The following is a 13,332-nucleotide window of genomic DNA, read 5'->3' as shown; positions in this document are numbered from 1 at the left end:
AAAGGATACTGAATGACTATTAACAGCGCAGACACCAAATTATCGCGCACGCGCAGTATGTACATACATAGTTGGTACCATGGAGATAACCGCGTCACAATCACACTCCTGAGTGAAGTATCTCCATCGCGCACTACATCAGCGCCGGCACTCCAGGTACGCCCCACACTCTCAAGTATAAACTAGCCTTCCATGTCCACAAATTGCACAAGCGCGGATAGTGATAAGGTTATGAATCAACGGGCCATCCCAGCGTTCATGTCTCAAGTACTTCCGGTATTGCAGCCAAAAAGGGTCATCGTATCATATAAAGTCCCCTATGTATACTGCACCGGCGTTAACATTACAGGTACGCCCCCTAACCTCAAGTGAGGGATAACCCTCGTCCATAAACACCGATGCGCAAGCGCCGATCATGACGTGGATAATACCCTACGGGCAGCCCCATCCCGTCACATATGTGGAGCGCCCCTAGGAACTAGTGCGCAGGCGCCGAAGAAGTTCGCTCAATGAGCATATTCAGAAAGGATACTGAATGACTATTACAGCGCAGACACCAGATGATCGCGCACGCGCAGTATGCACATACATAGTTGGTACCATGGAGATAACCGCGTCACAATCACACTCCTGAGTGAAGTACCTCCATCGCGCACTACATCGGCGCCGGCACTCCAGGTACGCCCCACACTCTCAAATATAAACAAGCCTCCTAACTTCCTAATTTCTCAGTAGGCAGGCGCTACTACTTCAATGACAGGTTAGGGCCGCAACATTGTTGTGCTGCTGGTCTGAATTGCGAGTGGTTCTGATGTCTGCTCTATGAAGTAGCATCAGAAGCTTAGTGGAGCCGGGGGGAGTGGTCAGGAATAAGAGCTAACCTCGGGCTCCAGAAATCCTAGATGGCCTCAGTGCAATGTTTACAAGCTCGGAGGAAAAGAGCTTGTAAGCACTGTATATTTAGCCACCACTCCTTGACAGCATTTGGGGCTGGTCCTCTTGGCATTGATCTGTAAAGAATAAAACACCAAACACCAAATGAGTGCTATCTTGAGAATGGTGCTAATGTGAGTAAACATAATTTTGCTTGCTTATTTTTTAATTAAACACATCTATCTAAGAAAATGGGAATAAACCTCTAAAGATCCAATACTTAGGGGACCTAAAATTTCAATGTTTTATTGAACCCCTTCGGTCTTTTGAAGAACTTCTGATTGGCGTTTAATATGTACCATATGGTATACATAAGATCATTGGATGAGTTTCTGTTTTGTAACTCCAAATTAAGAAACCTTTCAGATTTTGTTGAGTTCCACGATTTTACACATTGTCAGGATGTCACTTGGTAGAATCTAATAGTTTTGTCTCCATGAAAAGTTTGCAGAATTTTATCCTCGTAATGTCACTTCAAATCATTTCAAACTTGGATCTAAAGAACTTGTGCAGCAATGTTCTTACTTGCGATTTCTTCCATATAACCCTAAGCTTTTACGAGCATACTTAACAGCTTTGCACAAGTATACGCGACGTGCACACATAAACCAACAGATTTAAACTAGATAAAGATAAGACGCATTGAATATTTATGTTATTTGCTGAATTTGTTTGAAAATGTGAAATAAACAGTTTTAGATGGCAGATGGATGCATTCTTTTATTGCTACTTTACTTGGGGCATTTAAGCTGGAAAATAATCTGTTGTATAACAGGCTAAATGAATAAAATGTTGCTCATTAAACTCTCTCTCTTCCTCTCAGTGGCCAGCATCCAAAAGCTGCCGGCATCATCAGTGCTAACAGACATCACCTTCCCCATGAGAGGCAGGAAAGGCATGGTAGACTGGGCCAGGAACTCAGAGGACAAGGTGGTCATACCAAAAAACATCTTTACTCCAATGCCATCAGGTACAAACATGGATTGCATGTGAATGATACAAGCGAGTCTGTAAATACACTGAGCTGAAATATTGTTCCTATCTTTATGATGTTTTTGTAGGGGTTGAATAATAATATTTTCAGCCCCAGATTTGGCAATAGTGATGTCACCAGAATGTTAGTCATCTATCTATTTATGTTTTTAGACATGTGCATGAAATTAGTTTTCGGAGTCATATTTCGGACATATTTTCCCATTATTGAGATATGAGATGACAGTTGATGCTTTTAGCACTCCTTGGAATGGGAAGAGGAGGGAACTAGAAGGGAGCACATACCTTCTGCTGCCAGTCCTCTCGAAACAATAGTTATAGTTATCTGTAGAAATTTACATGCACTAACTGTCATCTTTCATCTTCGTAACGGGAAAATCTGGACTCACACACACAAAACACAGACTTTACCCATGAATTGAGAATTTTGAGAATAAACAATCAGTCCAAGACAAGAAATAAAAATATTATAATAATAAGAGATAGTACAAAGTTTCTTATTTTCATGTGTACTATTAATAGATTTGCGGAAAAAAATGGTGGTTATTCTTTAAGCTATATTTTTCATTATACCTTTTTCTAACCCATAGCATAGATTTGACAAAGCCATTACTGTTATTTTCTATTAATTTACACCTTACTCTCTTGAGCAGCATGGGTATCATCAACCCCGTGGCTCTTACTGTAAACTACCGTACCTTTATCTAAAGTTGCAAGTGGTCTAGAGAAAATTTTCCACTGTACTGGTCATAAGTGGAAAGGGATTTTAAGCCTTTGCTTCAGGCTTTCTTCAATTGATAACCTGTCCATATAAACCTGCCAAAAAATGAATTAGTTACTTTTATATTTAAATAAAAACTGCTTTTAAGGCGTTGAAAATATGTGCAAAATTGCACAGGAATCAGATATTGAGTCAGTTTGCTTTAGGCCTTATGTTCCATGTCCAAGTTTTAACCATTTTTTCATGGATATAACACTTACCCCTTATAATCTAAGGTGCTATTCACATGTCCATGTGCCATCTGTGTGCTGTGCGTGTTTAAAGGGAACCTGTCAGGAGGATTGTGCACAGTAACCCACACACACTGTCAGGTCGGCGCCGTTATACTGATTACAATGATACCTTGTTTGATGAAATCCGTGTTGTGGTTGAATACCTAATCAGAACACCACATGAAGACCCCAACAGGCCGCCCCAGAGCATGGACATATTATTAACTCAAAACTGAAAATAAAGATTAAATAACAACCATAATACGGATTTATTGAACCAAGGTATCATTGTAATCAGTATAATGGCGCCGACCTGACACTGTGTGAAGGTTACTGTGCACAATCCTGATGACAGGTTCCCTTTAACATTGCAAATATAGGAAAAGCTTTGTAATTTATTCCTTTTTATCCATCCATGAAAAACACTACTAACACAATGATGGCAAAAATGGACACATGGACGATACACTGATAACACACTAGTCCAAAACACTGATCACACTGACCATTTTTCACATACGAGTTTAAACTCGGACACGTGAATAAGGCCTTATGGTGTTATAAAAATGGCAAAATGATGTACACATTTATTTCCCCTTTAAAGTCTAAGGCTCATGCATGTGATGGGTTCACCTATTTTTACTGCTTTCCCTGAGGTAGAAAGTAGCACCCCTCTAAAATGCTTGCACTACGATTAAGCTCTGAGTCCTCTAAACTGCCATAGAGAACATATCCGCGCCAACTACAGAAATGACATCCTTGACTTACTGCTTATGAAATGTTATCCTTCAATCACATCTCGTACCATAGACTATTTATGTGGTTTTCTGATTTTTTTGCATTTTGATAAAACATGGTAAACTGTATTTCATTGTCCCTTTGGGATTATAACTTACAACTAAACACATTTCAATAAATCTAAAAGTTTAAAGCGACTGGGCTAAATGTCTGTATGCCCTGGCATCATAATTCTAAATTCATCCCCCTGGATTTGTTAACCTGTTAATTACAATACCTATTTCTACTTTATTTTGCTGAATAGGGCCATATGGACAAAGGACATATGGTCATCTTCCCTTGTAGAGATTGCCATTATGACACAGGAGGTTTTATTTTTTTAGTACTTTAATGTTTTACACAGGTTTACACTGCCAATGGTAAAAGGAATGGAGCCAATTCGAGTAGGTGCCATTTTGCTTCAGGCAGTGGTTGTTCCTACAACCCTAAAGCGGCTAAATAATTTAACAAGGCATAGAAAGCAAATGTAAAAGTTACAGCTCATAGCAAAATGAACTTTTCCACACTTTAGTTTTAGTTTGCCACCACTAATTCCTGAAAAAAGCAAATGTCTACGTGGAATCCTCCAGTAAACAAATTAAAATACAAAACTGTAGTGAAAAATCGTATCGCATATGAAATATCAGTTCATCTGTTCGTCCTCTTCTTTTCTTCCTGCCGCGGCTCCGGCGCAGGCGTACTTTGTCTGCCCTGTTGAGGGCAGAGCAAAGTACTGCAGTGCGCAGGCGTCGGGAAAGGTCAGAGAGGCCTGGCGCCTGCGCACTGCAGTACTTTCCTCTGCCCTCAACAGGGCAAACAAAGTACGCCTGCGCCGGAGCTGTAGCAGAAAGAAAAGAAGTGGACGACATCTTATGAAGATGGGAGGCGCCGGACCGGACCGCAATGCCCATCAGACCGGACAACAGCGGGACCGCCCTTGGGTGAGTATAATAAAACCTGTCTTTCTCATCTTTAAGTTGACATCGGGGGCTTATCTACAGCATTACAGAATCCTGTGGATAAGCCCCTGATGCCGGTGGCCTTTGCTTATAGGCGAATTTGGGGTGACAGATTCCCTTTAAGGTAAAGTTAACACGATGAGCTCGCTGTGCAAAAAAAACACATCTTATAGTTCCAGCAAAGTGGATCAGATTTATAGAAATCTCTTGCCTCTGTGCTTTTTCTTACATAGCATAAACTGACTTGAGGTGAGAGTTTCATGTCCGCAACATGTCAGTTTCTACTGGGGGGTATGCTGAGTTTATTCTGCAGATTTTCCCCATAGAATTGCATGAGATGCAGAAAATCTGCAGAACAAAATTGCATATAATCTGCACATAACTGTATCAATAAAGCACACACCAACAAGAGACAAAAGCCAGAGCGATAAAAGTGCATGTAAAAAATACGCACCTTAAAACGCAATGAAAAAAATGCAAGTGATCAAATTAGGTGCAGAAATGCTGAAGAAAATCTAAAAGTCACCAAATACTCTATGCGAGACTGTAGCCTTAGGCCACATTCCCATGATGAGCTTTTGGTGAGTTTCGATTTTCTGCACCTAAAAGGTAAAATTAGGTTAGTTGTGTTTTTTTCATTGTGTTTTAAAGTGCATTTTTTTAGTGCTTTTTTCATTGCGTTTCATTGTGTTTTTGAGTGTGTGTTCTATTTTCATGCGTTTTTATTGCGTTTTTGACACTGTGTTTTGTCTCTTATTGATGTGTTGTGCTTTAAATAAAGCTGCTCTGTTTTTGATACTTCCTGGTATTTGGCTTTGAAAAAACATTATTTATACAGTCATATGCGGATTACATGTGTATTTTAGTGAATTTCTGCAGTGAAAACACACTAAAAATGCATGTGCATTTTTTGCCTGTGGATTTTCCACACCTAATAGAAGTCTATGGGAAAAAGAAAATCTGCACTTAAGGCCAGTCTCACACGTCCAGATAATTCCGGTACCGGAAAAATCGGTACCGGAATTATCCGTGTGATTTCTGTGAACATCAGTGTGGCACACGTGCGGCAGCCGTGTGCCGCCCGTGTGCCAACTGGGTACCACACGGAGCGTGCAGGAGACAGCGCTTCAAGTAAGCGCTGTCCCCTGCAACTGGTGCTGAAGCCGCCATTCATATCTTCTTTCCAGCAGCGTTCGCTGGCTAGAAGATATGAAAAATCCTTTTTTTTTTTTCCTCCTCGTGTTTAAAATAAAGATCCCTGTCCCCAACCCCCTCCCACCCCCTGTGCGCCCCGCCGCTGTTAATAAAGTACTCACCCGGCTCCCTCGTAGCGTCCTGTCCTCGCCGCACCTTCTCCTGTATGAGTGGTCACGTGGGGCCGCTTATTACAGTAATGAATATGCGGCTCCACCCCTATGGGATTTGGAGCCGCATATTCATGACTGTAATCGGGGGCCCCACGTGACCCCCCATACTGGAGAAGGTGCGGCGAGAACAGGACGCTACGAGGGAGCCGGGTGAGTATTTTATTAACAGCGGGGGGCGCACAGGGGGTGGGAGGGGGTGGGGACAGAGATTTTTATTTTAAACACGAGGAGAAAAAAAAAAAAGGATTTTTCATATCTTCTAGCCAGTGAACGCTGCTGGAAAGAAGATATGAATGGCGGCTTCAGCACCACGTGGGGGGGACAGCGCTTACAGTAGCGCTGTCTCCTGCACAGCACACGGACTGCACATGGACAGCGTCCATGTGCGGTACGTGTTTTACACGGACCCATTGACTTTAATGGGTCCGTGTAATCCGTGCGCTCCCACAAACACTGACATGTCTCCGTGTTTTGCACACGGACACTCGGTCCGTGAAAACACGCTGACATGTGCAGTGACACATTGATTTTAATGTGTCCACATGAGTCAGTGTCTCCGGTACGTGAGGAAACTGTCACCTCATGTACCGGAGCCACTGACGTGTGAAACTGGCCTAATACTTGGTGTACCTTGAGGAGAAATTGCCATGTTGTGGATTTTAAACACGCACCGAAGGTCAGTTTAAGTTGAATTAAAAAAAATCTCAGTGGGCAGGAGATTTCTATAAATCCCATCCACTTTCCTGGAACTGTAAGACGGTGCAATTTTGATGCATTGAAAATACGCATCATCAAAAAATATCCAAAAACTCAACATAGGCACATGTAGTAAAAATGGACAAAAGGAGCAAAGCCATATGAAAATCAGATGAAAAACACTTATTATGGATGATTTAGTTTTCTATCTAAAAAAGAGGCCTCAGGTTATGTTCACGCGAGCACATGCAAAGTCTGTATTTCATCTGTAATCCTGTTTCACCTTTGTGGTGGTCCATTTGTCATCCGTGTGTCAGCCATGTGTTTTTGACTTTCTAATGACATGCAGGTTTTTTTTCACAAAGTAAAATATTATTAAAAGGTCTCGTACAGTTTCCTACGTAATCTTGGCAGTGGATCCAGTAACAATGGATTCCAAACGCATGGTGTTTGTATGACATTCATTTTTTTTTTTTTGCTCACCCATTGAAATGTTCTGGTGATGCCGAAAAATATGGATAAAACTAAAGCATGTTGCAATTTCTCCATACAATCATTTCATGTGAACTAAATTATGGTCTGCGTGCTGTCTGGGCGAGGTCCGTTTCGCCCATGGACTAACCATCACACAGACAGAATATACGATTATGTGAACTTAGCCGGAATTATAGCCCTGCTTTCCGCCATTTAGGGCATACATTCACTTTAGTGACCTAGCCCTCAATCTCGCCTACTTTTACAGTGTTTCTCCACTGGCACTGCCTGTGTATATTCTCTGCCTTGTTTTCCATGCCACCCCTTGCTTCATTTTTGGTGCCTTTTCTTTTACAATGATGTCCTTTCTGCATGTGACTGTGGGCCATTCACTGCCCGTCATGGTGACATTTCATCTTTGATGATCTGCCATCAGGGAGTGCTTGGATGTTATATAGATACTAATAATGGATAATAAAAGATCCAGACTAACAAACCCTATGCAATAAAGATAAAGCTATAATGCATTATACCTATGCTATGCATATACATATATGCTATAAATGTGCTAATAAAAGAACTGTCACTTTGTATTTTTCTAGATCTGGAAGAATCTACAGTATATGTACTTGGAGCTGTGTTCTATAAAAATTTAGGTCTTTTTTTACCTTCATTACGGTAAGTCTTGTGATCCTATATTCTAAAGCCTGATCATTGCATTCTTTCTTACAATCGTTATTCTATCCTTCTTGAAGCAATGATAGAAAAAAAAAAAATCCTTCATTGTATCAAAGCCTGGCTCTGCACACAGCATTTACTGTGCTGCAAGCAGAAATAAATGAGGCCAATAGAACTGTGTGTACTGCGGATGGCCACTAGGTGGCGAGCTGGCGCACATACTGCACTGCTGCTTCCATTTTCAGCGATACCTAGCAACCAACATGTTTGCAGGGACGATGCAGTTACCTAGAATTTGTAGGCTCTGTGCCGTGTATTCTGTATTTTATCTGTCCTAATGATGCGTTCATACATAAATGGAGCTACTCTGACTGACTTATATAGGATTCACTCATTTCAAGACTGAATAGGTGAAAACTGAAATGTGAGATGCCTAAAAAACCTAGCGATAGGGCATGTATGAACAAGATCGCTACATGTTTGCAAATCTGAGCTCAATGCTAGGGTTCGTTCAGATGACCGTATTATACAGACGTGTGCCAGGGTTGCCAAGTGTCCAGAAATTCAAAGACAGTCCGTAATAATAGGACAATTCTTTGCCATGTCTGTACATTTTTTGTTAAGGTATCCACGGTTTTTTTAAACTAAAGAAACTAACACAGATAATTTTGACTATAATTGTTATCATGTTAGAATTTACAGTGAATGCAGCTAACAGCTTCATATCACAATTATGGGCTGTAGTCACGGATCACTGATAATCTTAGTGATTTATTATGGTTTTACAATGTGCACGTAATAAATATTATGTGTCCATGATTTATTGGTAATGTGTCCAGAAAAAATAAAAAGTCAAGCTGGCAAACCTGACGTGTGCTGTCCGTGTGCGCTACAGACCACATACTCACCCTCTATAGCCAATGCATGTGGCCAATTTTCCACATGGACCAACGGTCTTAGAGGACACAATGAAAAACCATAATAAATCACTCTGATTATCAGTGATCCGTGTCTACTGCCCACAATTCTGATATGGAGACGTTAGCTGCATTCACGGTAAACTGTAACATGATGATAATTACAGTCAAAAGAATCTGTATAAGGTTCTTCAGGTTCTAAAAAATTTCTGTACGGATGGCAACACTGGTCTGAACCTTGTTCCAGACCTCTATCAGACATCCATTTTTTTCATGTATGTTAAAAAAAAACTGTATGATTTTCACCAGTGTTTTGGATGAAATTTTCACCAGTGTTCTAGTGTCAGTGTAAAAGGCCGAAAAAAAATGTATATAATGGAGAAAGAATAGATAATACATCAATAGAAAAAGACATATGAGCAACCAATAAAAGTGAAGCAACAATATAAAGTTTACGGAATAATTACAAAATTCACATAGAAATATGGAGAAATTTGCTAAGGCAAATATTTATCAGGAAGATGATGGAAAATTATCCAGAACGGGATCACTGAATTCCTGAAAAGAGCGACAACATAACACCCAAAGAGACAATGTTCTCCCAAAGCATGAATATGCATATAATTAGGGCATAACAGACACATGAAGGTACATGCGTTGAATATCTCAAAGTGTATAGAGCGAATAAATCTATAATTAGCATCTACAAATATGTGAAAGTAATCGTAACACGGCACTCATGGATTAAATGATACCGTAGGTGTTATGAATACATCTAATAAGAAGCATCATGTCACAGAGTGCATAAAGTAATGTCATCATTATAGATATCTGATACCTTGGGACAAGACAAACAAGTAGAAGCAATACTCTGGGAGAGGCAAGAGGGGAGTGCACAGGCACCTTGAGTCCCATTTCACCGCACTGAGCTTTGTCAGGAGACCCCAAAAAAAGAGTGCACTGGTGAACCTGGGAGTTCAAAAAGGCCTGGAGGTCCACAGAAGACAACGTCGAGTACACTGGTAAATTTGGGAACTCAAAAAGGTCTGGATGTCCACAGAAGGTAGCACCAAGAGTGCACTGGTGAGCCTGGGAATTAAAAAAAATTCTGGACATCCACAAAAGACAACACTAAGAGTCCACTGGTGAACCTGTGAAATTAAAAACCTCTGGATGTCAATAGAAGGCAACATCAAGAGTGCCCTGGTGAACCTGGGAATTAAAAAAAAGTCTGGACATCCACAAAAGACAACACCAAGAGTCCACTGGTGAACCTGGGAAATTAAAAACGTCTGGATGTCAATAGAAGGCAACATCAAGAGTGCCCTGGTGACCCTGGGAATTAAAAAAAAGTCTGGACGTCCACAAAAGACAACACCAAGAGTGCACGGGTGAATCTGTAAATTCAAAAAGGTCTGGATGTCAACAGAAGGCAACATCAAGAGTGCCCTGGTGAACCTGGGAATTCAAAAAGGTCTTGGTGTCTACAGAAGACAACTCCGAGATTGCCCTGATAAACTTGGTGGTTGATTGCAGAATCCTTTCCATGGTGAAGAAAAACCATTTCCCAACATCCACCCAAGTGAAGAACACTCTCCAGGAAGAAGGTGTTTCAGTATCAAAGTTGACCATTAGGCCGGGGTCAAACGAGCTTATGGCATCCTATGCGTCTTCAATGAGCCTCTCGCACAGGGAGGATCGGAGCACAACTGCGAAGGAGGCAGAGAAATTAATTTCTCCATCTTCTCCATTGCTGGGGTCAGAGAATATTGCACAGCACTCAGCTGATATCCAAGCGATGTGCGTTGTCTCACTTGCACCCATATGGGTGCGACTGAGACTCGGCCCAGTGTCAGTGACAGTTGCAGCATGCTGCGATTTCACTCGCACGTTGTAAATGGCTGAGATAGAAAACACTGACGTGAGTTGCCCCATAGATGAATACTGGTCCGAGTGCTATGCGATGTTTTATCACATAGCACTCGCCCGTATTCATCGCAAGTGTGACCCCGGCGTAAAACGAAGACTCGAGGAAATCAAATACAGCAAATGAAAGCCAATTATTAGGTTCAGCTTGCACAAAAACAATGACACTGGAATAGCACCATGGACTATATTGAATAGGTTTGCTATCCATGGAAAATACGGATAAAACAAGTACGTGAAAATTGGATGTTCAAGTGATGCCTTGTGCTACATTTTTCAAGTTGTCGTAGGTGTAAAAAAAATAAGGTTACAAATCTATAACATATCATATTATAAATATTTTTATCTGCAGCTCAAAAGCTGTGTTCACACGCAGCAGTCATGCTGCAGCTTTCAGCAGTTGCAGCTCTGTCTGTGATCTTTTTAGGCTGCCGTCACACTATCAGTATTTGGTCAGTATTTTACCTCAGTATTTGTAAGCCAAAACCAGGAGTGGGTGATAAATGCAGAAGTGGTGCATATGTTTCTGTCATACTTTTCCTCTAATTGTTCCACTCCTGGTATTGGCTACAAATACTGAGGTAAAATACTGACCAAATACTGCTGGTTAGAGTTGAGCGACCTTGACCTTTTTAGAGTCGAGCCGGGTTTTGCGAAACCCGACTATGTCCAAAGTCGGGTCGAGTGAAATCGGCCGATTATGACGTAAAGTCGGGATCGACCGAAACACGAAACCCAATGCAAGTCAATGGGGCAGCATAGTCGGCAGTGAGTGGGGGCCAGGAAAACACCTAGAGTGGCCATTTTAATGTCAAAACCATCCATTCTTCTTAATGAAGCTTGTCAAGCGTAATTTACCTTATAATAATTGGAAGGCATTTGAAATTGGGGGTCATTTGGCTAAAGTTGTGGGGGGTAGGGCTGGTTCAAGTAATTAGTGGGCCCAGGAAATCTGGACCACGTCACGGCAGTGGAGCAGGGAGAGGTAAGTATTTCAACTTTGCAAGTGCTGTGAACCTGAGCAAGCAGGGGGGGCCCACTCGTTGGCATTGGCACTGGCACAGGGCCCCTCAAAGTACAGCGGTGTGTTTGCACGGCGGGGGCGCCTCCCACCGGCAGCAACACTTTTGCGTACTATGAGAGGCCCTGTGCCAGTGACGTCGCCAACTAGTATTCCTCCCCCCACCTGATGAAGGAACCTGCACTTTCATCTGCACCTTCCTCTTTGTCCCCGTGTAAGGTGGTATGGTATGCGGGAAGAGCAACCTGACTTTCAGCAGGGTCACAATGTTGTTGTGTAGCGTGCACGGGGAATGTTGCGTTATGGGTCAATGTACCAGCAGACTCATCTATCACTGGCTGGGCAATGGGCACGATGAAGTGGAAACACAGATATAGGCCCAAAGAAGAAAGTGGGCTAAATGCAGTTCAAAATTGGTAACACAGGAATAACCAGGGGGCATTGCAGTGGAGGACAACTGGAATGAGAGGCTGACACAGAGAGTAGGGCCAAATCAGTAAGTAGTCGAAATGCAGTTCAAAATTGGCAACCGTAGTAAACAGGCGGCACAGCTTTGTTCAGTGGAGGAGAACAGCAAGGAGTGGCAGACACCGATAGTAGGCCCCAAACCAACTAGTACGCCAAATGCAGTTGTTCCATTTAACCACAATTTAATGAGAGCCTGAAGATAGAAGCTCAGGAAAGGCAACCTGGGGAACACCTTGGAGTGTAACACACCATCTCTCTCCACCCCATACCCATTTTGTATGGCCTAATGCAGTGTACTTTTCTACAACTACTAAACGAGAGTCGGAAGACCGAAGCAATGGCAAGGAAACCTGGGGAACACCTTAGAGTGTAACACACCCTCTCTCTACACCCCATACCCAATTTGAAGGCCTAATGCAGTGTAGTTTCCAAGAACTACTAAACGAGAGCCGGAAGATCGAAGCTCAGGAAAGGCAACCTGGGGAACACCTTGGAGTGTAACACACCCTCTCGCTACACCCCATACCCAATTTGAAGGCCTAATGCAGCGTAGTTTCCAACAACTACTAAACGAGAGCCGGAAGATCGAAGCTCAGGAAAGGCAACCTGGGGAACACCTTGGAGTGGAACACACCATCTCTCTACACCCCATACCCAATTTGAAGGCCTAATGCAGAGTAGTTTCCAAGAACTACTAAACGAGAGCCGGAAGATCGAAGCTCAGGAAAGGCAACCTGGGGAACACCTTGGAGTGTAACACAACGTCTCTCTACACGACGGAAGGGCTGATTCTTAGGAAGGAAGGCTGTTGGAAATAAGCATTGCGCGTCCGAGGGTGATTATATTCTTATTAGGTATATACTCACCCTCGGACGCGCCCTGCTTCTTTATTTGGAATGAATGTTTATTTGCAATGTGGTGTTGACTTTCTCTATTATTTTGGTAATTAATGATTTTATTATTTTCATTATTTTGCATCTTCTCGGCAATAATATAAAGAAGACGCGACAGGACAACACTCGGTGGATGCCATATGTGTGTTTTCAATTTAAAAAAACTTTCAGTTAACTACTTGCAGGAGAAAGTAATTGTAGCTGGTGGCCATTTTTAGTACTGTACCAGATTAGAGT

General features: G+C 42.1%; 1 protein-coding gene across 5 annotated transcripts in view; it reads left to right on the top strand.

The window, feature by feature from the left end:
- ADGRB3 (adhesion G protein-coupled receptor B3) overlaps positions 1-13,332 on the top strand; it is a 1,579,303-nt gene that overhangs the window by 1,012,164 nt on the left and 553,807 nt on the right. For all 5 annotated transcript variants that reach the window (XM_069726666.1, XM_069726664.1, XM_069726665.1 and 2 more), the window contains 2 exons: positions 1,757-1,903; positions 7,795-7,870. In XM_069726666.1, the coding sequence (XP_069582767.1) occupies positions 1,757-1,903; positions 7,795-7,870 (223 nt within the window). The remainder of the gene's footprint in view (positions 1-1,756; positions 1,904-7,794; positions 7,871-13,332) is intronic.

This window comes from Ranitomeya imitator, chromosome 5 (genome assembly GCF_032444005.1).
Source record: "Ranitomeya imitator isolate aRanImi1 chromosome 5, aRanImi1.pri, whole genome shotgun sequence".
Taxonomy (NCBI): domain Eukaryota; kingdom Metazoa; phylum Chordata; class Amphibia; order Anura; family Dendrobatidae; genus Ranitomeya; species Ranitomeya imitator.
Note: the sequence above shows the minus strand (reverse complement) of the source record. Positions and strands in the feature narration are given on the sequence as shown.